The sequence below is a fragment of the Chamaea fasciata genome, unplaced genomic scaffold (assembly GCF_029207755.1).
Source record: "Chamaea fasciata isolate MVZ Bird 193981 ecotype frontalis unplaced genomic scaffold, bChaFas1.0.hap1 SCAF_5, whole genome shotgun sequence".
NCBI lineage: Eukaryota > Metazoa > Chordata > Aves > Passeriformes > Sylviidae > Chamaea > Chamaea fasciata.
The window spans coordinates 21,703,767-21,730,996 of NW_027094090.1; the positions used below are offsets into that span (position 1 = coordinate 21,703,767).

A 27,230-nucleotide genomic window follows, 5' to 3' on the forward strand; every position below is an offset into this window, starting at 1 on the left:
GAGTAGAAGATAAAAACCTTTTTAAAGATTTTCTGGGGGAAAAAAAATGCTTGTTTTAACTTCTCTGTCAAAAGATCCAAATTGCTAGATTTATTGGCTAGTTTTGCAGATTAGTCCTCCAAAGTCCTGCAGGATACAAATATTAAGAAGAGAAAAGGAAAATTTTAAGGGTTTTCAGATTTTTAATTTTCCTGTGACTAGCCTACATCTGGAACAAACAGTGCTGGCAACTCTCCCGACACTATGAGTAACACTTTGGCTCCTGTCTGCATTTTTCAATTAAGTAACCCACCGGACCCCCGTGTAACCTCTGTCCAACTCTCACTGCATATGTGTTCCATTTTATTGCAGCAGACACTCCTTCATCTTTTTTCCCATCTCCCATAGCAACCTGAATTTTACATATGGACAGAAAAAAGGGGGAAAAAAAACCCAGTTGGAAGTGGGTATTCCCCTAGCAGTCTAAAAATTATGCAAAATCTGAAGCTTCTTTTATAACTAAGGCAGAATTGCCTGAAACAGGGCCCAAAATCTAATGCTTAGCCTGGGGACATTGGCATCGGCAAATATTTCTTGAATGTTACATCTGGTAGATTCCTTTCAGGATTAATTTTTTTTTACATGGCAAGTTCTTAATATCTTTTTTTCTCTCTTTTGTACATTGTTCGCAAAATCTAATCTACTAAATGGGTGTAAGCAAGTTTTAACACTGTTGAAAATGACCAATACATTGTTTTCATTGAAATAATTGTGTTTGGGTTATTTGTCCTAATTGAAATTTAAGGTGGCAAATTAAGTGTAGTAACTCCTTCCAGCTTCTATTCCAGCTTATCCTTATTCTAGTTTACTTTCTAAACTCAGGATATTTTTATAGATAAATTCCTGCTCTTTTTAGGTTAGATGAAAAAGTTCAGTACAAATGTCCATTGAAAGTTGTAGCAGGAAAATAACAGGAAACAGACATTTCTTCAGAAAATGGGGACTGCATTTACAGATGTTGTTGTATGTGCCATACCTTGTCTTACTTTAAAGCCTTTGAAGTGGATTGTTTTCACAAGTGCTGCATCACAACACCTTGCTCTGCTCTGGGTTCTGTTGCTTGCATGGTCCCTGCTCACTCTCTTGTCTCTGCACAGCGCTGGTGGCACAGAATAGTTCCATTCTCTGTAAATGACAGTCAAGAGATCTTTTATCCATCCCACTGCAGCTAAAGGACAGGCTTGTGAAGAAGCACATCCAGCCATGTATATGTGAGCTGATAGTGCAGATTGTTTATGCAGGCCACGGAACTGAGCAGTGTGGTAAATACTGTGATTTTATTGCCTCTTCTAACAGAAGATCTTGAAGTGCTTGCTCGTGATTTGGTAATCTCCACAAGTCACAGCAGTTCTATCAATTATAAAAGAGAATATTATGTTTTACAGTGAGATCAGTACCTCTAACTGTAAGACGTGCATTTTGACTTTAACATCCGTGTCCCAGCCTTGTTTTTGTGAAAAACCCTGAGTGATGCAGAACACCACAAGCTGAGTGTCACAGTTGCCAAGCCATTTGGCTTGCTGGCAGAAGTGTGCGTGGTTCAACAGGGAAGACATCAGATACCAATGTGAGACAGTAAGGTTGGTCATATATCCTGCGAGGCACTAAAATGATAGTAATCGTTAATAAATGAATGCCCATTTCTTTTTACCTGCTTCATCAGAGTAATAATAGAGATGGGAAATAGAGGTCAAGCATTCTTCTGAGAAAAATATTAATATGCTATTGAAATTTGTTCTGATGTCTTGTTTAGGCTTACAGTTGCAAATACATGAAATAGGGTTGGAAGGGGCTCTAAAAATCATCCAGCTCCAATACCCATGCCATGAGCAGAGACATCTTCAAGTAGATCAGCAGGCACACCTTCAAGCAGACCAGGTTGCTCTAAGCCCCGTCCTACCTGGCCTTAAACACTTCCAGGTATGAGGCAGCCATAAGTCAGCCTACAGGGGAATTAAAAAGCAAAATCCCAAAACATTAGAGATCATAAAAATGTAAACAGTTAAAACTTTCAAAAATAAAGATAATAGGTAACTCTGCTTAATGTTCTAGATTTTGACAGCTTAAAATACTGTTATGCTACAGTCTTCCACTGACAGGTGAATAAGTCCAATCAAATATATTTCTGTTTGCTTTGTGTGTGATTTTGTAAAATTGACACCACAAAGAACATTTTTACAGTTATACCAAATTCTAATGCTTGCCTTTCAAACTGTTGACCTTTAGCAGTGAGATTGCCTGCATCACAGATTCGTGATGCACTATCCTGCAGGAAAATGGATGTATTAGCAGGGATGGTGGTGATGCTATTCATAGAGAGACCATGATGCCACATCAAATAGAAAACATGGAGGAAAACTGATCTGTTTGTGTGGGAAGAAATATGAAATGATAGTTTCATAAAAAGCATTTGAAATGTGCTGATACTTGGCTGGGATGTGAATGCTGAGTGGCCTCTGATATGCCACAGCCAAACCCCAGAAAGAAGCATGATCTGCCATCTGCAGAACCCCTGCACTGAGCACATGGCAGCCTCCTAGTGTCATTTTTTTAAAGGATATCTTGCCAAAAAAAAAAAGGATTTTGATGGTGCCTATTAAAGCAAATTGAGAAAATGCAAGCATGCAGTTCTTTTGGTATCCTGTGAAAAGAATTAGAGTTGGTACATGATATGTAGATGCAGTTCCCTCTACCAAACCCAAAATCCAGTTCAGATAAAAGGTATTTGTCTTTGTGGTGTTATTGTAGCAGTTTCAGTGCCTGCCCTCCCTTCCTTGGACCTTGCACTTCATGATTTAGGTCATCATATGTGATCCAAGAAGATTTGTTGTCCTCGTTTTTGCAATACATGCATTCCCTAAATATTTTCACATTATTTTCTTCATTGTTGCTATGCTGTGCAATGCTAATAAGCAATATCTGGCTCTGATAGCACACTTTTTTTGGGGGGGAGGCTTTTTTGGTGGGTTTGTTGGGGTTTTTGGGGGTTTTTTTGTTGTTTGGTTTTTTGTGGGTTTTTTTTTGTTTTGTTTAGGTTTTGTTTTTTTTGTGGTTTTTTTGGTTTTGTTTTTTTTGTTTTGTTTGTTTGGTTTTTTGTTTTGTTTTGGTTTTTTGGGTTTGTTTTGTTTTGTTTTTTTTTAGTAGAAGCTAGGATTCTTATGTAGTTTTGCAGTACTAACAACTGGTTTAATCAGGTTATGGCTAAAATTGGAAAAATTGCCATTTGCCATCCAAGTCAGGTATATGTAGAGAACATGCTGTGGTGCACAATGTAGAATGGATGTATGGACTAAACTAAGGTACAGCCTAAAAAGAGAGAGGGAATGGACCCTTCTGCATACTCACCTCCCTCCTTGAAAGTACAGAAATAGTTTTTCAAAAAGAGCAGCAATCCCACAGAGAGGATGTGATCGTAAATCTGTTAGAAATGAAAAGGAGCAGCAAGCACCACCAGGACAGTTTTCTTATTCTTGATGTGCACACCGTAACACAGCAATAAGAAGTCAAGAAACAAAAGATTGAAACAGAAGACACAATCATGTATTGAGCTGATATTCAAAAATCTCATGTTGTAACCAGTGTAAAATGTAGTCTGTTTCTGTTGTTCATTGCCATTCATCATTTCAGCAAATGAAAGTTTCATTTCCACAGTATTTTCTATGGTTCTCATATGTGTTTACAACTATTTGTTTTATATTTGCTTTCAATTGTAATTTCAAAGGTATAAAATGGCCCGAAATCTTTTTTCTTGTCTCTAGCTAGTCAGTGTTGGAAGAGCCAACAAAATTGTGGCAACAACAACAAAATGAGTGATTTTTGATGTCAGATCTGTTTGCTTTGTAAAAGATTTGCATGTTTTGTATCAAAACATTGCCGGATCTCCTTTCTTTCTCATTTCCAAGAGAAATGATTCTCAGGAGGCTTGAAAAACAGATCTAAGGGAAGAAGTTTGTTCAGACTACCTCTATTGCAGGTTCAGTTAGTAATTAGAACATTCTGTTATGGTCTAGGAAAATGTAAGTGGCACCCTTTCTTTTTCTTTTCTATACCTTATTTAATCAGGTCTGACTGTTGTTTACTGCATGAATGAGATCAAAAATGCCATTGATAAATTCAGAGAATATAACAGTGATTCACACATCCCCCATTTCAGATTAGGTGAAGGGCACACTGAACAACAGGTTTAAATACGGTTTAATGATTGGCAACATTTCCACAATGTATTGTTCCTAAATAATCTAATTTGATTTACAGTAATTCAGTGTAAATATAATACATTTGTCAAGGAAGTGTCTTGTAATTTGTAGTTTAGCATGAAATACATGACATTGGAGAATGATTTTGGTTTGGTAAGCTCATGTTTGTGCAGCAGCAAAGCAAAAGAAAATATTCCTTCAACAGAGAAACAGAGATATAGTGGGGAAGCTCTCAGCTTCCCACTGCAGTAACCTGGAAGGAGCAACTGCTGTCCTCAGGTCTCCAGTGGGTCCCAGGCTGTGTTGTTTCAGAGATCCTCCTTCCAGCCTGAAGACTAAATTTTTTAAAATCTCTCTCTGATTTCGAGCATGCTTAATTCACATAATCACAGAATATGCTGAATTGGAAGCAGATTGAGGGATCCTGTTAATGCTCATTTCCCCAAGTTTTGGCACACCATCTCATTGCTCATCACTGGGCAGCCTGGTTTTGTTCCTTTCCCCCTTCCAAGCTCATTTAAAACTTTGTCATCAAGCCCCACTAGCTCCTGGGCCAGAGCTCTTCTTCCCCTCTGAGATAGGTGCATCCCATCAGGTGTCAGTGGACCTCATCTTGAGTAGATTATCCCATGGTCAACAAATGCAAAATTTTTCCACTGATACCAGCCTTGGAGCTGTGCGCTGACCTGATGGATCTGCCTATTCCTATCAAACCAGTGGATTTCTTTGTCTCTGAAAGCCCTTCTTTCCAGGTTTACACTCTTTTGGTTCATATGCTTTCTGAGAGAGCCAAGGGAATCCGTATGTAAGAGCCTCATGACAAAGTACTGCTCTGAGACCAATAGAAATAAAGCTGTAGTCTTATGATTATATTTAATAGCTTTCTTTTTATTTTAAGGTACTTTGACTTAATCCCTCAAGTTATCCTAATCACAATATCCATTGTAGCATTGTTTTCAGCTCTTAGCAGGTGGTTTTTAAAGCCCTCTTTAGATGATACATGGGGCCCACATAGTGAAGTCAATAGTTAGACAGGATATAATTTAGACTTCAGCTTTTCCTCTCAGTTTGAAATAAAATGATTACATTTCAGGAAAGTCTAAGGAAAGATTTAAAGTTTTATATCAAAATTTGAATATTTTCTTTTGTTGTACCCACTTCTTTTAAACAAAATGGTATTAATTTAAAATAATGCTTGTTCTGGTGTATTTGAAAAGGCACTACTCTGAATAAAAAAGAAATTCATAAAGTATGCATGTTTGGGAGGTGAAGATTGCATTCTTCACTGGAGCATTTGGTCAAAGCGTTTTAATGCAGCCCATTCTGCTTAGTTGATAGGATGGGGTACCTGTAAAGACAATCTGTAAATAACAGATGGCCAATAGCGTTTACAGAGCTGCCGTTAAGGTGACCAAAATCCTCTGGGGCCCCTCTCCACAGGCAGGTTATAAAGCGATATTATACTCTCGTTTCTGACTGGAAAATGGTCCTTGACTGTCTTTACACCCATGAAAAGTAGCTCTAGGGAATAGCTTCACATAATTCCAGTTCTGGTAACCCTTGTAACCCTTGTGATGCCTTTCATTTCTTGTACCCTAGAGTTACACAAGGGTAGAGGCCCATTGTATCATACAAAGTTGTAAAGTTGACATAGGACTCAAAAATAGGCAGAATATCCCAGATATTAATAGAGTAAGAGGTAAGGAGTAAGATAAAAACAGAATAAATTTGTTGTGTGATAAGGTAAGGTTGCTTTAACTGTTGATATCTGTGGGTCTGCTTTACCAAGGATGCCCTAGGCACATTTTTTAAAAGCATTACCAACTAAATAGAATTCCTGGAAATATCCTAAAAGCAGATGTGTCTCTTGTAGGAGTTCACAACATCAGCCAAGTGAGCACAGGTCTTCTTTTTCCAGAAGCCATCAGCGGAGTCTAAAAATAAGCTTGCTATAGCTAAGTAGACTGTTCTCATGCTTGTTAAAATGAAGTCTGCAAAAACTGTTACTGTTACTTAAGGGGAGAGTGTCACTGAACTAGCAAGTTGAAATTTTCTTTCTTTGATATTATTACAGCAGTAAAAAAGCTCATTTCTTTCAGTATATTCTTCAGGGGAAAAAAATTCTTCTACCTTTTAGCACAAATGAATACTACTATCTTAAGGCTACACTACTAACTTTGTTTGACATTCATTTGCCTAATATCAGTAGTGCTTATTTTCACATGTGGACACCTAGCCATGGGAACCTCAGTTAACACTGTCTCATTAGCCTCCACACCACCAGTTAAATAGACTGACAGTAATTAATATTGAGGTTGATTGAGGATTTAAGAAGAAGAGGTGCTTATGGTACAGAATGGTGAAGGTCTGTTTTCAACTGAAGTGGCTCTTACAAAGGGATGAATTGTTAATGTGTTGTTATTCCAGATTTCTAGAAGAACTGGTATGGTGGCAGGTTTAAGACGACAATTAATGGCTGCTGAAGAAGAAGACAGTTTATCATATCCTCCTCTGAATGTGACCACAGGAAATTATACATGCATCCTTTTTTATGCTAGTAATTTCAGCCTTAAAGCCAACCGTTCAGTTTTAATAGATTTGACAAATGCAACATTTTTAACACAGAATGTGGATATTTCTGCCTCTGAGTGCTCAGACATCAACACGACGTGAGTAGCATAAGAAATTTCATATCATAATGCATGCAATTCTGAAAACTTTCAGAAATATTACAATTTAAAATTAGTGCTATTTTAATTTTCTTCTTCCAAAGCATCCAAAATTTTTTAAAAAATGTGTTCTTAGAAGAAAAAAGTTAAGTCAAGACCATAAAAACTGTTCAGATGAGGCCTCTTATTTTCACCATTTTTTTCTTCTTATGTTCCCCACTTCCTTGTTTGTTTGCATTTGGTCTGAAGAGGTTTCTCTGTGCCTGTTCTCACAATCACAAAAATCTCCACTGGCATTAATGAGATCATAATTTAATTCCCTTGAAGGGGAGTACTGCTAGTTACGAGGTAGTAACTCAGCTAGAAGTACACTAATGAAACATGATCTCTGTTTTCCTTTACTTTGAAGCACCTGCTCTTGGGTAAATAAAACCCTGGAAATATTTAGTCATATTTTTCTATGTACTGAACCTTTGCTATATGACTTTTGTAATTGCCTACTGATTTACAATATATCCCTCAAATTGAAATGTCACAATGATCTAATTAAAGCTGACTACTCTAACATTAAAAATCTGTTTCTTATTCTTAGACTGTCATTAAAATACACAAACCCAGTGAATGGAATCAGAAGCCTAGAGATAAGGTAACTTATGATTTATTTTAAGTAGATCTTTTGTGGTTTACAATACCTGTTAGTAAATTAAGAGCAAAAAATAGAGAAGTTAAATGAAAATATTTTTTAATTTATTATTGGCTTTCTTTTCTGAGAAGTCATGATGCAGGAAAACAATAGTACAGCCTTTATACAGAAAATATATTAATATGCTCAGGTAAAATTCTGAAAAGTATTGTATGCAAACATCGACACTGCAAGGTACTGGTGTATGCAGCTTCCTGTTTTACTGGTAGGATTGGTCCACAGTCCTCTCAGGTAAATCTACTCTGTGATTTGTAAAAACTTCAAGGGGTTGAAGTCTACCTGCAGGTACAGGGCTGTATTGAGTCCTATTGTGGATTGCCAGTGCACTCTGTTAGTGCTAGCTTGTAGTTAATGAGGGGTTTTAAAACTTTTAAAAGTTTTAAAAGGTCTTTACTACTCCATGGATGATGACAGGACCATATTTCTCCTACCATGACAAGAGGGAAGAAAAGCTAGGGAGTTGTTGAAGACCTGGGAAGAAAAATCATAGGGAGAATCATCAAATTGTTTACATTGAAAAATATCTCTGTGACCACTGAATCCAATCTTTAACCCAGTGCTGCCAAGTCCACCCACTGAACCATGTCATAAACACGACATTTTCTAAATATCTTCAAGGATAGAGACTCAGCCACTTGCCTGGGGAACATCTTCCAAGGCCTGGCAACCCTTTAACTGATGAAATTTTTCTTAATATCCAACCTAAACCTCCCCAGTGCAATTTGAGGCCATTTCCTCTTGTTCCATGTCTAACTTTGGAGAGGAAACTAACCCCCACCTCACTACAACCTCCTGTCACCTTGCTGTAGAGAGTGATAAGGTCTCCCCTGATCTTCCTCACCTCCAGGCTAAACACCTCCCGCTCCCTCAGCCACTCCTTGTGCCACAGGACTTGTGCTCTGGCCCCTTCAACAGCTTTGTTGCTCTTCCCTGGACATGCTCATTGGCACCTCAATGTTTTTCTTGTAGTGAGGAGCCCAGAACTGAACACAGGATTTGAGGTGCAGCCCCACCAGGGCTGAGTTTAGGGGAACAATCACTGCCCTGGTCCTGCTGGCCACACTATTGCTAATACAGGCCAGGATGCCTTTGACCTTCTTGGTCAGCTGGGCACAAGCAGGGTCATGTTCAGCTGCTGTTACCAGCACCCCCAGGTCCTTTTCCACCTGGCATCTTAGCAGCCATTCTGTCCCAGCCTGAGGTGCTGCCTGGGGTTGTTATGACCTAAGTGAAGGACCTGGCATTGTTGAACTTCATACCATTGGCTCTGGCACATCAATCCAGCCTGTCCAGATGAATGCTCAATTGAATAAATATCATTATTTACACTGAGACAGAAAGATATTCTGCATATAGGTAAAAGACCTGAGACGAACTTGTCTTGAGGAGAGTCAGCGATGCGTTTGGAGAGATAGTCAGAGTGCATATAGACACTTGTAGTCAGTAACAGAGATCATGACAGGTGGCAAAAAAACAGACATACTTTCTTTAGCATCTTCCTTCTCCCTCAACCAGCTAGAGCTTTGAAAGAGAACATACTGTACAGATAAGATTGCTGTTAGTATAGTATTTTTTAGATTTTGACAATTGAAGTTAGCTCTGTATAGGATCCCTGGGACTTATTCTTGGTGATGGTGTCAAGCATGCCTTGGTCTCAGTAATGTAAATTATCAAAGAGACATGTATTTCCCTAAACACCATGGGGAATTAAGAAAATATTTTCCTTGGATCCCATTCTAAAGATACTGATCTCAAACCAAGACTCTATCCAAGTTGTATTTTTCCTTTTACTACAAGTCCCAAAACATCACTTTCTCTGGTGCTGCCCTGATGCTCTTCTGCCTGCTCTTTAGTGCTCGTATCCCACTTTGATAGAGACAGCCCCTCCAAAACACTGCTCTGATTCTCATTTTTCATCTTTGCACATCCTAGCACAAGTCTTAGCTGGTCTGCTGTAACCTCTTTCTGTATGAGTGAATGTGGTTGTTTCTTACATTTGTCCTGAATATGGCTAACCTCAGCATAATATCCTTTCTAGTAAAATTACAGTTCTGAGGAAACAGTACAAATCACAAAGCATCCTATGGAGCATGGCACTGTGCTTCAAAAGTAGTTAATAGCTAGATCTTAAAGTTGTTGTTTTCTTTAGTAGTCAACAGGCTTCACTTAACTATATAATGGCAAATTTCAGACCTTGAGACACGACTATAGAAATAAAATCCTTTGGCTGTTGAAACATTTATCTTAGATTTTGTTTTCTGCAGCTGGCAAACGATCAAATGTAATGTTAGTGCACACTTAGATTTAGTGAAGATTATTTAGAGTTTTGTTTATTATTCTGTTTGTTAAAAACTTATAATTTTAATTATTATTGGATGAAAAATTTAATGCTGTCATAAATCTGAGTTGCATCTGGAGAGAAGAAATTTGAAGCAACTCTGCAGACAAACTGTAATTCAAATGAAAATGCCAGTACAAAAGGTGAATGGTTCATGTTTTCTTTCTTTTTCAGGAAAATTTTTATATCCTTTGAGCCTGTTGTAGTAGAGGCAGAAATATTCACAAAGTCTTTCTTGACTTGTGCACATAGCTAAATACCAAAATACATAAACAGCCCTTGAAGCTGGAATAAGAAACTCAGGCTCCACAATAGGTGAGGACTTGAAAAGAGAGCTCAGGTAAGGTCCTGGATGTTTTCATGCCAAGCAAATAAGAGTAGCATAGGCTGGCTGTGTTTTGCAGAAGAATTTAATTTATTCCGTTGGGCCATATGTGATCCAGGTTTTTAATAAACTTTCAAGGCAAATAAACACAAATATGTCTAAATTGATCAATTTTTATTCATGACACAGGTGCTTAGGAATATTAAATAGAATAGAGGAAGAATGTTGGGAGTGGCTTCCAGAGTAACCATTTCTTGGACCTTCACTCTGTATTGGCCTGTGTGTGGGAGATTGACTGCTGCTGTATTTCTTTTTTTCCCTCTTCTCTTAACTTATTAAACTGCCTTTATCTTGACCCACAAGTTTCCTCATTTTTGCTCTTTTTATTCTCCCCCTTGTCCTGTTGAACATAGGGAGTGAGCAAACAGCTAAATGTGTGCTTGGCTGCTGGCTGCTATCAACCCATAAGACCACAGAACCTTTATAAATTAACAATAGTTCTAAAGACTCTCCTGGTTATTTTTAGTTTTCTGTTGGATTGTCACTTGATGGGACAATGCTGTCATTTTAGGCTTCTATTAGCTACCATAATGCAGTATTTCATGCTATATAATGCAGATAGTAAGATATATGGAACAGAACCAGAATAAGCCATTGACTTTTTTCCATGATTCACTAACACTTTCTTCACCTTGTGTATCTCAGCGCGTCTCTTGTCAAGAGCTTCTGAAATCCACAGAGATATGTTACAACCTCTGTTTTCCCCTTCTGGTTCATTTTGATTAGATTTCCTTTTCAAGATTACACCTTGGTAAGACCATGGTCTGCCTTACCAAACTAGGACACAAGCAGGGCAAAGAGGTGGAAGGAGCAGAGCTGAGAGCCCCGACTGCACTTTTTGCCTCTGTAAAGGCCCTTTACTTAAGTGTAGGATAGCATATCTTGAAGACAGAAAGTGACTCCAGAGAGGACCATGTTCAAGTAGCTCAGTTTTTTCATCAATAAAAGAGGTTCTAACTTCAGCAGCATAAGCAGGATCCAGAGCCTGCCCTCTTCTCAGCACCAATGTGTGCCCACATACAGAGCAGCTGGTCACATCCCACCTCCCACTGACAGCTGCGACTGCTGCTTCATCCTGTGCACACACACAGCTGTCACCTCCCTCTCCCTCTCTCTAGCGAGAGCTGCAGTCTCACTCATCCTCCTGCACTTGCACTGGGAGATGAGCTGTAAGGGAGTGGTTGTAGAGTGTTGTTGTGATAGTGTTAGAAAAGTAAGCTACTGCTGCAGCAGGAGTGGGAGCAGTAGGCAGTAGTCCTTTGCTGAAAGCAGCATCATTTCAGCTCTTTCATAAACTGATCCAGCTGTTCAAGCACTTGTTTGTCATTTTCTCTGGGAAAAAGTGTCAAAGTGAATGGAAGAGCTGAGTATTAGTATTCCAAACTTACATTGATACATACTTGACTGCTGTTGTTGCTCAATGCATAGAACAGAATAGACTTGACCCAAAAAACCATGTTTTAAAGTCTTTTGCTTAACAGCTGTGTTCCTCTTTGAATATTTGAAACAGTAATTCTAGCTATTTTCCGCTTCAGAAATACCTCTGCTTGTAATGATTAGCTACATGAGACATGATCAGTGGTGGTGGCATTCAGAGTTCATACAGTTATCTGGCACAAAGGGAGCCTGGCCCACGACCAGGAATTTTTTGTGCCACCATACATAAAGTACATAATGTCTCTAATGTACATAAGTTTCTCTAATGTTTAACATGAACGTAACATTTCCTTAAGAAGCCAAGGTACTTTCAGTTCTGCAGATAAAACCTTTATTCTCCCTCTTCTCTGTATCATTAATTTGCTATAATGTGCTCTATTTGCTATCTACTCATTTGAGAAAATGCTAAACTAAATGAAGTAGTTCTATAGAATTTTGTTATCTGAATGCCTTTTTTTCTTGTAATTTAATGAACTATAGTTACATCCGTTACCAGTTAAGTGTGTGCTTGTTGGAGGCAATTCACTGTTAGATGTTTGGAAAAATGCTAAGTATAACAACCTTTATTACTAAGTTAACTGTGCTCAACTAGTTAACCAGTTAGAATGTTAATTCTCATTAGTCTGCAAGTAACACAACATTTTAGTCTTGGTGTAATGTGAAGAGACAGCATTCCCTTCAAAGTCATTTTAGACTGTACTCACATACATGGCCTTAAAAAACTTTTCGCTAATATGGTCAGTTTACAAGGAATTTCCTTCTTTTTCACTTTTCTCATCTTACCAGCAAAAGTACAGACCACACCCAGCCTCTGTGGTTGTCATAAATATTTGAGTAAGCTTCTCTAAGTTTATAACTGGCTTTCAACTAGTGCCTACAGCATTGCTTCTGGGACACCATGGAGATTGTGTTCAGATTGTACTGTACATCAGAGAAGGTTCCTTTCTTCTAGTAATAGTATTAGGGTTTAATAATTAATATTTTTGTAACTGCGTAAGAATAGAATATTTTCTATATATATTTGTAAATGTGGACTGGATGGAATTTTTTTTTAAATTTTTTTACTGATGCTTGCAGCTCAATGTTTTATGGATAGAACTGTTCAGGCTTAAAACATAAGGATTGCTATAAGAAAAAAACATGCTTTTCTCACTTCAATGACACTGTGTTCTGGAATTCCTTCTGAACATTTTGAAATTCTTGAAGTTTCTAAACTTCCATGAATCAAAAGTCACCACATATTAATAAATATTTTTAAAGCATCATTTGTGGTTAGATTCTATGCTTTGTGGATAACAAGATACTGAAAGTAACTAATTTGAACAAATAAGCAATATTCTACAGAGAGAATATTCTCCCTATGTACATACACCCCACAGAACATAAAATAGTCTATACTATGCCTCATTTAGGATGACTATACTTCTTTTTCAAAACAATCATAATTGCATCTACCTTATTATTTCAAATTTTAAAGTCAACATACAGTGTTATCCATTGTGGATAGACGTAATAGAATATTTCATTTTGTAGCAAGTCTTATTCATGGTATATATAGACTTCTAAATCTTTCATGGTTACCAGTAATGAAAAGAAATATTCAGCAAACTATGTAGAGTTACACATGCATAGACCAAGTTGGGTTGAAATATTAAACAATCTACACTAAAGAGAAAGGTTTATAATTTCATTGTGAAATAGCTTAAATGCCTAAAAGTAACTGTATAAAAAGTGGTAAAGATTCATGCATAGTCCTGTTCTGTAAAGGATCAGAATGTATTTCTGGACGTTCTCAATTATTTCTGTTGGGAGCATTATTTCTGTTCAGGTTGCATTGGTAGTAACATAAATTCCATTATTATAAACTGCTGCAATATTCCATTATTATAAACTGCTGCACACATACACAGATGCTTTCAAAATAAGAAAATACTTTTTTGTGCCTAGCCTACTTCAAATTGTGAAACAAGAGCTGACAATTCCTCCTGATCCACCAGTGAATGAAAGCTCAGTCTTCTATGCCAAATTCAGACCTTTGCAAAGGAAATTGCCATTTAGGCACTTGAGCCAAGAAAGAATTGCAATGATAAATTACAATGGCTATCATGCCTACACCTATCATAAAAGCAGTTTTCCAAAAATCCCATAAAATGTTTATTCAGAGCCACTGCAGTCTTACTGACATTTTCTCACCTTCTCCACTGATTATAAACTGTAGGTAACTGATGAAATACAGCCCTGGCAGAGGCCCTTGAAGAATGAAATTACATTTGCTTCTGGCCTGCCACAGGTATAGAAAGCTGTGCTTGTGAGGTGAAACTCTAAGTAGTAAACAAATTCACAGAACCTCTTCACCTGCAAACAATCTTAATGACATGGGAGGCCATGTCATCATCAGCTGTGATGTTTGCAGCCCGCTATAGTGAACTTTTATCTGCTACTGGTACTTTATCAAATGTATATCAATTTTTTCTTTCTAACCTTCTGACTTTTTCTTTTTGTCCTCTGTTTTGTTCCCAGGTTTTTAATGACAAACAAGTTCTATGGAGCCTCGGCTAGAAAATGGTCCACTTTATATTCAGTTGAGATTGTACAAGATGGAGAAAAGTTTGCTAAATTTAATGTTTCTGGCATCTCTGCCCCTGCAGAGTATTCATTTCATTGTCAGCTGGTGGGAGCAAGCAATCTCTATCCTGCAAGGCTGGTTCCATCCAACGATGAGGCAAAAAATTGGGATGTTTTCATTTCCGAGTTGCAAGTGAGTATGCGTTGCCATTTCAGAGATAACTCCAAGAACTATTAGTTGCTATTGTAGGTGGTGAATGACACACATTCATAATGCCCTTACTTTCATTCCAGCCTGAGGGAAAATGTAAAAGAAAGGCTGTTCCCCTAGGTGAGCTATTCAGTAGAGGAGTAAAAAAGATGCCAGTTGCTGAACAAGGAAAACATGAAAGCACAGCTTTGAGAAACAAGGCTACGAAGTTGTCCACAGAGAGAAAACCCAATTAAACCAAATGCGCTTAATCAGGCAAAGAATGACTAAGTCCTTATGCCTGTTTAATGAATTGGGCTGCTCTTAGAAACAGGGGCCTCATAGGTGGGTCGCTTTATGCTGTTTACTTTGGTTTTATTTGATTTCTTGGTGCTTTGTTTACCTAGGAAAATACAGCTTAGTGTGGCTCCTGTTTTTGGTGACATGGGCTGTCTGTACTCCTGCAGATAGAAACAAAGCCCAGTGCAATTATATTTAATGGCAGGTTTGCCGTGGACTTCAGTCAGGAATGGTACTAGTTCCTTCATGACCCAGAAGGAAAGCAGCTTGCTTTTTTGGAATGACACATGGATTTTATGCATATTTAGTAGTAGTTCAGACTACATATGTGAGGTGCAGATGATTACACCTTTACTACTTTGAGCTTTATTCTTAAAAGAAGCATAACATTTATATCTTAAAACAGTATTGCAGTAAGGGATCTCTTTGATGAAAGACATAATGAAAATACTCTACTTGTCTACTCTACTCTATTTGTCAAACATGAGCTAACGCATGATAAATGGACACAAATGCTGATATAACTGTATTTATAATTTTGATAGCAAACCAAATCTCAACAATCTGACTCCAGACTTGACACTTCTCCTTAAGCAATGGAAATCTCACAGAAAGAGCATTGGTGCTTCAATTTATTTCCCACAAATTCCAGGATCAAGTCTCACCATTTATTGAGAAACAATGTTGCAATACATACCAATGTTGTGAAGGTTCCTTATGATGTTGTTTTTATGTAAGGCCTGAAAATATCATAGTTCATGCAACTGTACTTTGCCTTGTCAACTCTTTGGAGTTATGCTTTCTCATCACTAAGATATGAAAGGACTTGACCTATGAAAGTACAAAGTAATTACCACCTTGGTAATTACTCCCTTTTGTAAGTATACAAAATATACTTACCACCTACCTTTTCTTTCAGTTTCTATATACACTGACATTACTGTCTTCTTAAAGCTTAAATAAGCCTTGCTCCAACCTTGGTAGGCATAATTTCAATGTGGTCTCAACCGAGAGTACAAGTAGTGGTTTCCCACCTTCCATATTGATTTGGAAGCAGCTGCTTCCACTGTTCAGACAATAGAATCTCCAGTTCCTCGTAAGAAAGGTTTTTTCTCTGATCAAGTCCTAAACATGGAACACAACCTAAAAATTCCCGATATTTTTCAGTTGTGTGAGAAAACAGAAGGTCACCATTCTGGGCTCGTTTCCAAGTTCTGTCTTACCTAGATCATACTTTTCCAGATATCTTCCACTGATACATACTGAAAGGTGATCTCAATATCAGTCTTTGTTATCACATAAGGTTTAGAAACTCCCAAACTCTGTTGCATGGTGAAAAATGCATGTGGGATGTGCTCAGTAGTTGCAGCCAGCACAAAATCTTGTTGCTGAAACTGAGGAACATGATTTTCATGTCAATGTTACACAATGAATTAAAGCCAGGATCCAATGCCAATCAAACTGGCACAATTGCACTTTGCAACGCTGGGTCCTGGAAGCTGAATCACAGTAATAGAGGGACAAAGGCAGCTGCACAGAGAAGCCTTGCACAGCCTGTTCCTAGGCAAGGTTGACTGGTGAAGCCTTTTACTTCAGTTCTGGAGGTGCTTCACTCTAAAAGAAGCCCCGTGGGATGGTAGCTTCACTACCATCTAAAAGAAGCCCCGTGGGATGCTAGCTAGGCATGCTCACAGCCTAGGATGTCACCACTCCTGTGTCACCACACCTCTGCAGCACACCAGAACTGCTCTGGGTTTGGTAGGGGTTTTGTTGGTAGCTGCTGCTACAGGAATGGTTGTTCTACCATAATACCTTTTGTCCTTTTGAGGTTCTCATATTTGTCAATGAAACTGAAGAGGAGGCTGCCAGCAAAAGCGCTGCTTTTCCTTAGTATGTGTGGTTCAGAAGTACTTTGAAACCTATGAAAAACTGCTAAAAACTTCAAAATCAAGAACATTTTGATTCTTTGTAGCTAAAATATCTCAAAGTTCAAAAATTAGGAGTTTGGTATGCACCTAAGAGCCATAAACCCAGCATATTTTACTTGAAGTTTTTGTCAAAGTCCATATGATGAGAAGTCTGCATTCAAAAATATTTAAAAATTAACTGTAAATACAGACTTTTGTAATCAAGACAAGTGACTGGTCTAAACACAAAAATTAAAACTTCCACTGGACAGAGGCCTGTATACAAAAGATTTTTGCATTCATAAATAATAGAGAACCACACGTAAGTATTTTTAACTTTTCTATATATGTTGCTAAGATTCTCATTTTCTGCCTGATATCTAACACCCCCACAGAAATGATAAAGCTTCTAAAAACCAGTAAAATAGCCTGGCGTATTCTTCATCTCCTTCCTAAAAATAGACATGGCATTTTAGGAATGTACAATTGAATCTTTCACCTAGATGGTTCAATAAGTATAATGCTGTTTAAAAAAAAATATAAGACCACTAGAACTGAAATAATAAACTTCAGTATTTCTGGTTCTAAATCAGAAGTGGCAAAACCCTTCTAAACTGAATATACCTGTTAAGTACTTCAGAGAGTCCTTGTAAATGTGGTAAGAAATGTGTATTTTTTTTCCCAGAATTTCAATCCATTTTTTTGAGCACAAATGACATAAATCATCACCTTCTGTCTGCTTTTCTTGTCAGTAAGTCTTTCGGGGCCCATTTCACAATGCCTATTCACATTCTCACTTGTGGTCAAAGCAGTGGCTTAACAAGCAAAGGCTTTTGCAGTCATGTATTCTCTAAAACTGTGCAAATAGTTGTCCAGCCCTGCAGTTTATTTTCACTACTCCTGCTTTAATCATAAGTCTGAGCACCTTTGGTGAAAGCAGACCGACTTTGTGACTTAGCTACCATGATTTGACTTGGAAAGATTCTTCTAAGAAGTTGAATTGCTAAAATTGTCTTCACCTCCACATTATCTAAAGAGCCTTTAGCCTCACATAATATTAGTTTTATTAATCTGGAAGGTACAGACATTGTTCATAACACACATATTACATAAACATTAACGACCTGAGCCATGACTGAATGCAAACCCAGAGTGTTTACTGGTGTAATTGTTGCATGGTAGATTTGTTTAGTTTGTAACAACACCTTTCCTAGGAAGTACGAACTCTTTCATGAGCAGAAATAAATTCAAGCATTCCATTTCTTTTATTGTAAATCATAGAATAATCATGGGGTAGGAACACATAAAAGTAAAAATCCATGAGCTTCTGCTTTCTTTTTTATTGCCAGGTGAGAGAAGTGATTTAAATAAAATAATCCTTTTTTAATTTTATTTGATAATATTTTATGGAAAACAGTAATTTTTAACATTTCATTTCTCTACCAGTGGGTTTATGATATTTTGTGCTTTTCTTACACACCCATTTCAAAGATTCTGTAAATGCATAAGAATCCCAGTATTCATTTTTCTTGATAAAATTATTTAAGAATTAATCAAACATGAGGTCAGATTAATACTTTCCATCCTCTTCTTCCACCAGTTTTTTTTTCCCTTTCTTCTAGAGGAATCAGTGCTTATGACATTATGTCCGTGCTTGTAGAGTGGGGATTGTTTTCTTATTCTTCATAGTTTTCTAATCCTTTGATTGGTTTGAACAAAATTACTAAAAGGTTAGTGGTCTCAAAGGCATTCAGTTTGTTGATATTTTTGTACAGTTGAAATTGTACAAATTGTACAATTGCAATTTTAGACAGAGAATGTATCTCCAAATTTGTTGATTTTTCTGAGGAAAATAATATGGTTGGAGGACAATCAGTAGCAGACATTGCAAATTCAGTCAAATCAGAGATATTACAAACTTTTCTAACTGTTGGAAAAGTTTATATAGGTTTTATAAGTTAATAGACAACACATATCCCATACCTCAATAAAACAAGTCTTTCTTGAGTTTTTGATGTCTAAGGAGAGAGGAAGAAAGATCACAGAACTTTTTTCTCCTTGAACTTTCACTAAAACTCAGCCAAAAAGATCATCTTTATTAGATGTGTTTTAAAGTAGGTTCTAGAAATTTTGTTTGTCAAGGAGCTATTAGCTAAAACTCTCAGACTATTTCAACAAATCTTGTGATCTGAGCAGCCTTAACTCTCATGCTTTTGAGTGCTTTGGGTTTCCTGATTCTGAAGTGGTCATGGAGCTGATGATGAATGAATATATTGATTATGTGAATACAGAATACTGATCACATGTCCGCTCTGGGGCTTTACTTCAAAAAGTAATACAAATTTCTGAAGTGGGGAACCTACTTCTTACGAAGGAAATGGATGCTACATCTTTAATTTCCTATGTGGAAAGGAGATCTGGAAATTTGTTTTGCAGAGGATTTTGTTCTCACTCTTTTTTTAATGGGCAGAGTGTGATTGATAGTTGAAAGGTGTGGGTTTCTGTAGTTACCACATATATCCTGAAAGTAAGGACTATCCCTAATTGCACTCATCTATCTACCTTTCCTCATTTTCAGATTCAAGGTTTCAACATTATAAACAACCAGTTTTCCTATGCAAGTGACTGCACCGGTTTCTTCACTCCTGGAATTTGGATGGGCTTGGTGACATCTATAATTTTACTGTGGATCCTGACCTATGGAATCCATATGATCATGCAGCTCACAACAAACAGTAGATTTGATGATCCCAAAGGTCCAGCTCTTTCAGTTCCTCAGACAGAATAGCTATGGATTGACTTAATGCCACTGGCTTTTCCCTGTCTGATGTTTATAATTTTTAGAAACTTTTTACTTCATATATTTAACTTAAAAAGATGTAATAGAAAACCAGATAATTAAGCTATATATAAAAATTATCCTTAGGCTTGGCAGCAATAATAATTCTATCTGTTATTATGATCATTTGTTAACAGCTTTTTGTGTTAAGGTTCTGAAGTGAGACTGTAGAGGTTATTACACTCTCTGGCTATTAGAAAGACCGTTAAAAACTTCCTTCAGGTTAACTTTTATTGGCAAAGAAAACATACCAAAATGTAGATAATTGGGAAGGATAAAATATTTGATGAGAAACTATATATTGAAAATACTGGTCTCTCTAAAAGCTCTTTAGTGTCATCATGATGCTACGTCTCAAGAAATTTTAACCGTGATTTGAAATCATTTTTGTTGAGTAAAACATCAAGAAGTGTATAGAACTAATAAAGTATAAGTCACTAAATAAATGGTCCTGAGAAGTCTTTTCAAAATAAATACATCACTTTGTTCAGATGTGGTATCACAAAGGAGAATGGTTTATCTTCCATCTAATGTTATCTTACGCTTGTGAGAATTATGTTGTGTAAACACTGACTTGTGTTTGCTTTAGCCATGGACTGCTGATGGGAGGTCAGTCAGTGGCAGATAGGTCCTTGTCCAAACTGATCACAAAATTAAATTTGGTGTCATGGCAATGAATGCAAATTTTCAAGTTCAGGACCTATTATGATACAGTGTGCTGGTGCAGACAGCGTCTTAACAGAGACAAGGTAGTTTTCTTAGCCTTTTCCATTTGCCAGGCATCTTTGGAAAAGCTATGAAGTTTAAAAACAAAAGGAAAAATAATATTATATATAATCATTAGAAGCAGTGTGCCAATGAACTGTTTAAATCTGAGCATATTATGGTCATCTCAGTGGTTCTAAAAGCTTGAAAACATGCACAGTGTGCTGTATTCTGCAATTAATAGAAACACTACACCTCCTAATTAGATAATCTGATTATGGAGTGAATTACTAAATTTTATGTACAACTAGGAAATAGTAAAAGAGCGATGGTAAAAAAAGGTAAAAATAAGACTTTTATTCTTTCTTCTGGAATTTTTTTTATGTAGTTAAAACCCCCAAAAATAAAATTTTGACAAAATTACATTAATGAAATGCAAAAAATTCTAACTTTTCTGATCTTGATCCATGTCATAGTACAATGATACAGAGGAAAGACAGTTAGAATCAACTATTTAACTAGACAGGCAGTAGTTTCTATCCATCAATTCTGGGTGTCACACTTTTATTATGCGGTCCAAAAAGTAGTTTAAATGCTGTCTGAAGCGATTCCTTCTGAATCATTCAGTGCTGACCTGGAAAACAAAAGGAAAGTGTCGTATAACTAGCAGAGGTGTCTCCTGTGATGTAATATTTTTTCCCAAATGCTTTTCAGAACCTCAAAAAATGCATTTGATCTACACCAAACCTCTGTGTTAGAAAGGCGTATTTTCTTTGCACAAATTAGTTGCCAGGAGACAACTGGACTTGTCTCCCCTTGAAGCTAGTTGTATGAATGTGCCAACATAAAATTGACATAATAGTCACGTAACTATTGCTAGAAAAGCGAAAGGCTATGCAAAGGACTTGATTGGTAGAAAGCAGCTTAGGACTTTTTATTATATAGCTTTAGTAAAATTTGGAAAAGATTTTGTTCAACAGTGGTGATAAAAAGATCCAAAGAAGCATTTTACCAGGCCACCTAGCTTAGGATTCTATCTCCAGTAGTGGTGTGAGTATGGACAGCATCCATTAGTGCTCCCTGCAGATGTTCTTCACTCTCCACCATTTACCTCAGGCACTTCCTCAACCAGAAGTGTTGCCTTTGTATTTAATAACTCTGGGTATAGCTATAGCTCATGAATTTGTCCAGCCTGCTCTTGAGCCGGTGGGCTCTCATACAGCTCAGTGTCCTGGTTATAGTAGGCACTGGGAACGCGTATATCCTCTCTTACTTGGCTAGGATGGACTCTGGAGAGGAGGGCAAGGAAACAGTCTTGTATTGACTGTGCCACGAGGAAAAGATAAGCCTCTTTCAGAAGAGCTGTTTGATGTGTTTGGTATTACACATTCCAAGGTGATGGCGAAGGGATTTTTAATGGAGAAAAGCTTTTTCTTTCTACCTTTTCTCACAGCAAGGATACCATGCTTTGGCAAGTAGGGCCTGTGGGGGCATATAGTCTGTTTCTATAGTGACTTGGGATATCTTTGTAATGGAAAGATCAAACTACAGGCTTATCCTTGTGACGTCTGTGCTGGAAAATACATCAGGAAAAGAAAGGAACTATCTACAGCTCTAGCTGTCCTGTGGGCCAGGTGGACTGGGGTTTGAGGACAAGGGCCTGGCTGTCATGGAAAGGAACTGCTGTCTGTCCACATGGGATGGGCTCACCTTGACTGGGTGGCAAACACCCACCCTGCTGCCTCTTCTCACAGGAGCCACCCCTGCTGACAGCACCTGCACACAGGCATCCAAAAACCCACCTCAGAGGGTCATGCAGGCTGCTGGGGTCTCCATGCCCTCTGAAACCCCTGCACCTGCACACCACACTCCCTGTGGATGGAGACAAAGACAACTGATCACTTAGTTCAGCAAGGCTGGCTTCCTTCTCTGTAAATAGGACTGGACCTCAGGAAATTTTAGGAGGATTTTGCACCTGTTTGTGTTTGTTTCCCCTTCTGAATAAAGTGGAAACCCTGTCAGGAGCCTTCCAGTTCTGCATACTTCTGATTTCATGATTCAGCTTAATCAAAAATGTACTTGTTAAGACATGCCTGCTTTGGGAGCTGTTCCAGACAGAATATTAGCTCTGTCTGGAAAAGTGTGAGCCTTTAGGACTTCCACCAGAATTCGCTGAATTTATCAGAAGTACTGGCTTTGGTGTGTGCTAGCTCATTTCTATACCAATTTAAAAAATATATAGTAAAAATGAAGGGAATGATTGATAAGAATATGAGTTAGAAAAGTAAAGCTTTTTTTTTTCATTTACATATATATATATATTTTATTAAGAAAAATCAGGAACTTTTAAAACTATGGCAAATCTTGGGAAAAAATCAATATAACTATGAAGAATTGAGATTAAAACCAGAGAACCCCCAAAACTAAACACAAAAATCCTAAAGAAATAAGGTATTTCATCACAAAATTCATCAATAATCATTTGTTGAAAAGGATAGCTGAGATGGAGCTAGACTCTGAACCTCCTGATTTGTGTCCTGGTCTGTTGGTTTCTCTGCCTGTGAAATTATGCATGTCACAATTCATACAGAAACCTATCAATGACTTGTAATGACACAGAATTATAATAGAAATAGGCCAGGAATAGTATTTTTATGTAGGCAATAAAGGAAGACGTGTTATTCCATCTGCAAGGGAAAACTCAATGAAGTAATTAGCTCCACCTTTCTTTCTGTGTGACTAATAAATTATATACAAATCTAAATCACCTGAATTATTAGGCAGTGCCCTGGCATTAAAGAGTTCTGTAATTATTTCAGCATAAACTGAAGTAAAACAGGAGAAGCTATAGTTGCTGAAAACAAGGAATGACCTTGAAAAGCTAATTCCTAAGATAATCAGAGACACAAGAAGTCTGAATGTCAAATACTGGCCACTGCTGGCAATAAAATAACAGTAGTGGTGATGATTTTTGGGGCAAGTAGATTGACAGTCCTATTACACTGAACAAGAGGAAGAGACAGTGCACACAAGGGGGGCAGGGGACTCCTTTTCCTGAAGGCTGTTTGTCAGTCTTGCATTCTGCGATGGGTTGACCTTGCTTGGCTGCCAGATGCCCACTTGTCTACTCTCTCCCTCCTCCTCCTCAGCAGGACAAGGGAAGAAAACAAGATGGAGAATCTTGTGGGTCAAAATAAAGACAGTGGCACCATTTAGCAGTTACCACTATGAGCTAAACAGATTTATAGAACATTAGTTTATTGCCAATTAAAATAGGTTGGGAAGCAAGAAACCAAAGCAAGACTAAAACAACGCCTTCAGTCTGCACAAATGCCGAAAATCTCATGGTGTCTAACACCTTCAATAAAAAACCCTGATCTTCAGTTTGCTAATAAAGTTTCTGTTCTCAGGTTAGTTCATTACCTATCATAAATCAAATAAAGGAGAAAAGAACAGTTTCTTCACAACTCAGATTTCTAAAGGCTTAAAAATATTTGAAGTACAAGGAGGTGGGGCAAGGAAAAAAGTAAAAGGGATCTTACCAAGGGGTGGTTCCTTAAACAAGTGGTCTGTCCTGGCCAGAATGTGGGCCACTGTCTTTCTTAATCTTCCTACTTGTGTTCGTGGAAAGGGGACTTACAAGAGTGACTGAGCCCAAGAGAAAATCAGCTGCTATTGATGTCCCACAAATGAAGTCGCTTCCTTCTCTCCACCACAACTTTTTGTGTACCTCCTGTGGAAACACAGGTTCCCTGCTCCAGATTATCTGGATTTCTGTATAACCCCTGGAGGCGGTATGTTCTTGAATTATTAGAATTGAGCTTCGTTTTAAACCGGTTTTTATGTCATTCATTATTGCCATAATAGAAGATAGTTTACTGAATGATTGTGTATTTTCTGCTTTGCAGAGAGAAATGCAAGTGTCCAGTGGAAGACTGAAAAACCCATTTTTAGTCTTTCTTAGTATTTCTTTAATTAGTTGTGTAAAAGTAACATAAAATGAGTGATGTACAGTCACCAGGACATTACATGCAACTAACTTTTGTTTATGAAAACTGCAAAAATAATGTTTGTAATGTAAAAGAACCCTAAAAAATGCTTTCATAAAAGTAATTTAGGAAGGTGAATAAGTTAAGGACTTTCTGATGTAATGTTTGAACTATAATTTTGTGTATCCTATTTACTTTGGGTAAATATGGATGTATATGGATAGCAGAGTGATCAATTTAGTTATTTAACAGATATATTTCACTAAAGTGTACTGGCATGATTTAAGATATTGTTGTCTCTGCCTACCCTGCCTTTCATTCATGTATATCTGTGCCTCAGCTGCCTGATAAGGCCACGCTGCTGCACTCTCTTGTTCCACCAAAGATGTAATGTATTAGCTTTTGCACTAGAGTATCAACGTTGCAGGTTCTTTTCTGGGTCTGCCATTCCTGCTGCTGAGTAATAAAATCCTGGCAGAAGAGAAAAGCAGACAGCTGCAAACACTGATGTCTTAACATATTATAGCAATACTGGGGAAAGATCTTTACTGTAGTTGTCGAAAGGGGAAATATAAAGGATGCAAATAGCCAATTGCCTTGGCAGGATCAACATTAGTGATAGCTTGAGAGGCAGGACCAGCTCCAGTTCAGGGAATGTGTTTTCTCTCTCTTCATGCCTCAACACACTTCAGCTATGTCAGGGTCAGGGCAAGTTCAGGAGCGCCCTGTTTTGTATCCTGCTGTGAAGACCTAGAGAAGAAGATAGCTAGAGGGCATCAAGATCCAGCTGTGGACACTTTCATTCTGTATCTTCAGACTGCAACTAAACGGGCATGGCCCTGGCCCCCAACAAGTCTCAACCCTTCTCTTTAGTGAAAAAGAGGAGAAACAAATGTGGAAGAGGAAAGGCAGAGCAGATCATCATCTTTTCCTCAACAGCAAGAATCCATGCCCTTCTGGGTGGTTTCCAGAGCCCTTGCCTGGAAAAGCAAGTCTGAAAACAAAAGGACCCAGCCACTTTCAGTAGAAGTATGCACATCTGTGTGATGCCGAGCTCTCTTGGAACATTGCTCAAATCTTCAGCTTTCTCTCCCAGAGCCACTCTTTGGGGCTGTCTGCAAACTAGGCAGAGGTCACTGCATTGGCTGCCCTCCAGAAACTCTGAGGCAGCTGAAAGGGAGTGAAAGGAGGGTACCATGCAGCTATATAACATTTATCTTATCACCTGCATGAAACATCAGAATTGGACTCCAGAGTGCTTGAAACAGAGAGTTGACTTCTGAGTAGAAAAATCTGAGGTTTCCTCTATCTTTTTATAATTAATTAATATTAGAATAACAAAATAGTCTGTTTTTACTTGTAGAGCATTCATGGATATGTACTTATACTGCAAGAGTGGACCAGTTCCGTCAGTTTTTATTGACTTAGATTTTCACAGGAGTTTTTGCCAGTGTACTGATTAGTTTTGACATCAGTATTTACATCTTAATGGTTTACTGCTACCAATTTTTGTGGTCTAACAGTGATTAATAGATACCTAAATGGAGATAAATTAATATGGTGTGGTTTTTGTATGTTGATTTGGTCCCTTAAATAGCACAAAAAATTCTTTACTGGATATACCAGGTAATTTATTGTCCACTCATATTTTGCCATAATTTGGACCCATTTCTGCTATAGTTGTTTTTATAGCACTCTGAAGTTCAAGGAGGTAGAGAGGTTTTATTGGGCTAAGCATGCTTCTGGAAATGGGTAAATGAGCTAAAGATTAATGATGACTTTTCTGAATTGTTATATCTGAAACTCTAAAAAATGGTGTCTGAGAATTAAGAAAGACATAGCTTTTTGCCTAATGCTTCTGTTTGTTGTGAAGCTCTTGGTTAACACTTGATCTACTTACTTTTACCAACTTACTTTATCAGAAAGCTGAGGGCCTCCTTCAGTGGGGTCACTGTTTTCATCTCGATGGCTGGTGGTTTCACTTCAAAGATTCAGTAAGATTGCATGTTACTCATTAAGTAAATATTCCCCTTGTCTTATCAGGAGTGTATGCATCTGCTGCAAATTCCGGGTCAGACTCACCTGCTCTGCAATGGGACTTTAATTCCAGAGGTTCTTTATGTTATATCTGGAAGTTACATAGTGATCAAAATTATAGCTTGTGTGCTTCTCTGACAGTGTAATATATAGGGCCTCCTGTCTCAAAGTGTCAGCACAGTTCAACTGTAATAGAATCTGTGCTCCAGCACTTTGCACCCTGAGAGGCACTTGCAAGAGAGGAGGTAATGCTTGCCATTTGTGTTCTAAGTGAAATAATTTCATTCTTGTAATTATATGTTATTGTTTTAGTGTATTTGGGAGGAGGATGATCTTTCCCCTTTTAACACTAAGGCCAATGTTAAAAAATTTCAAAGTTAAACAGTTAAAAGAAGAATTGGATACTTCTTTTAAGGAACCTTGTATCTTCATTCTACTGATGGTACTGTGGTGGTAGTCATTTCATACCAGATACTAATATAAGTTTCTGGTACAGAAAGGGTCTCCAAATACTGATGTATTAATGGAAATCAGTTGATGTATAGGTAGAAACTGCAGCCTTCTGTCAGAATACAGCCTCTTTTTTCTGGCATGCTACAGCATGTTGTCATGTATAAGCATGTATAAGCTACAGCTTACACCTGAGATAACACTGGTTGTGCAGGTCATATGGTTTGTTCAGGACCATAAAATTAGCAGCTCTCCCCCAAAACCTGAGGGGTTAATGTGAAGATCATACAGATTTACCTCTTCCTCCTCTGCAGTGTGGTGGTTCTACCATGCCTTCTCCAAACAGACAAAGTTTTATCACGCTCCTATCACACAGGAAAAAGCAGTTTGCATTTGAATATTGTGTCTTCTTTCACTTCATCATTTTTGTTCATGGAGCTATGCCATCCATCTGGACTTCTGGATTTAAGCTTGGCCTGAG

At 37.7% G+C, this 27,230-nt stretch overlaps 1 protein-coding gene across 1 annotated transcript in view; it reads left to right on the top strand.

The window, feature by feature from the left end:
* Positions 1-20,125, top strand: part of LOC136289320 (V-type proton ATPase subunit S1-like) — a 49,000-nt gene extending 28,875 nt beyond the window's left edge. The window contains exons 7-10 of the mRNA XM_066182997.1: positions 6,663-6,904; positions 7,497-7,550; positions 14,288-14,525; positions 19,308-20,125. Of these exons, the coding sequence (XP_066039094.1) occupies positions 6,663-6,904; positions 7,497-7,550; positions 14,288-14,525; positions 19,308-19,517 (744 nt within the window). The 3' untranslated portion in view covers positions 19,518-20,125. The remainder of the gene's footprint in view (positions 1-6,662; positions 6,905-7,496; positions 7,551-14,287; positions 14,526-19,307) is intronic.
* The last annotated feature ends 7,105 nt before the right edge of the window (positions 20,126-27,230 follow it).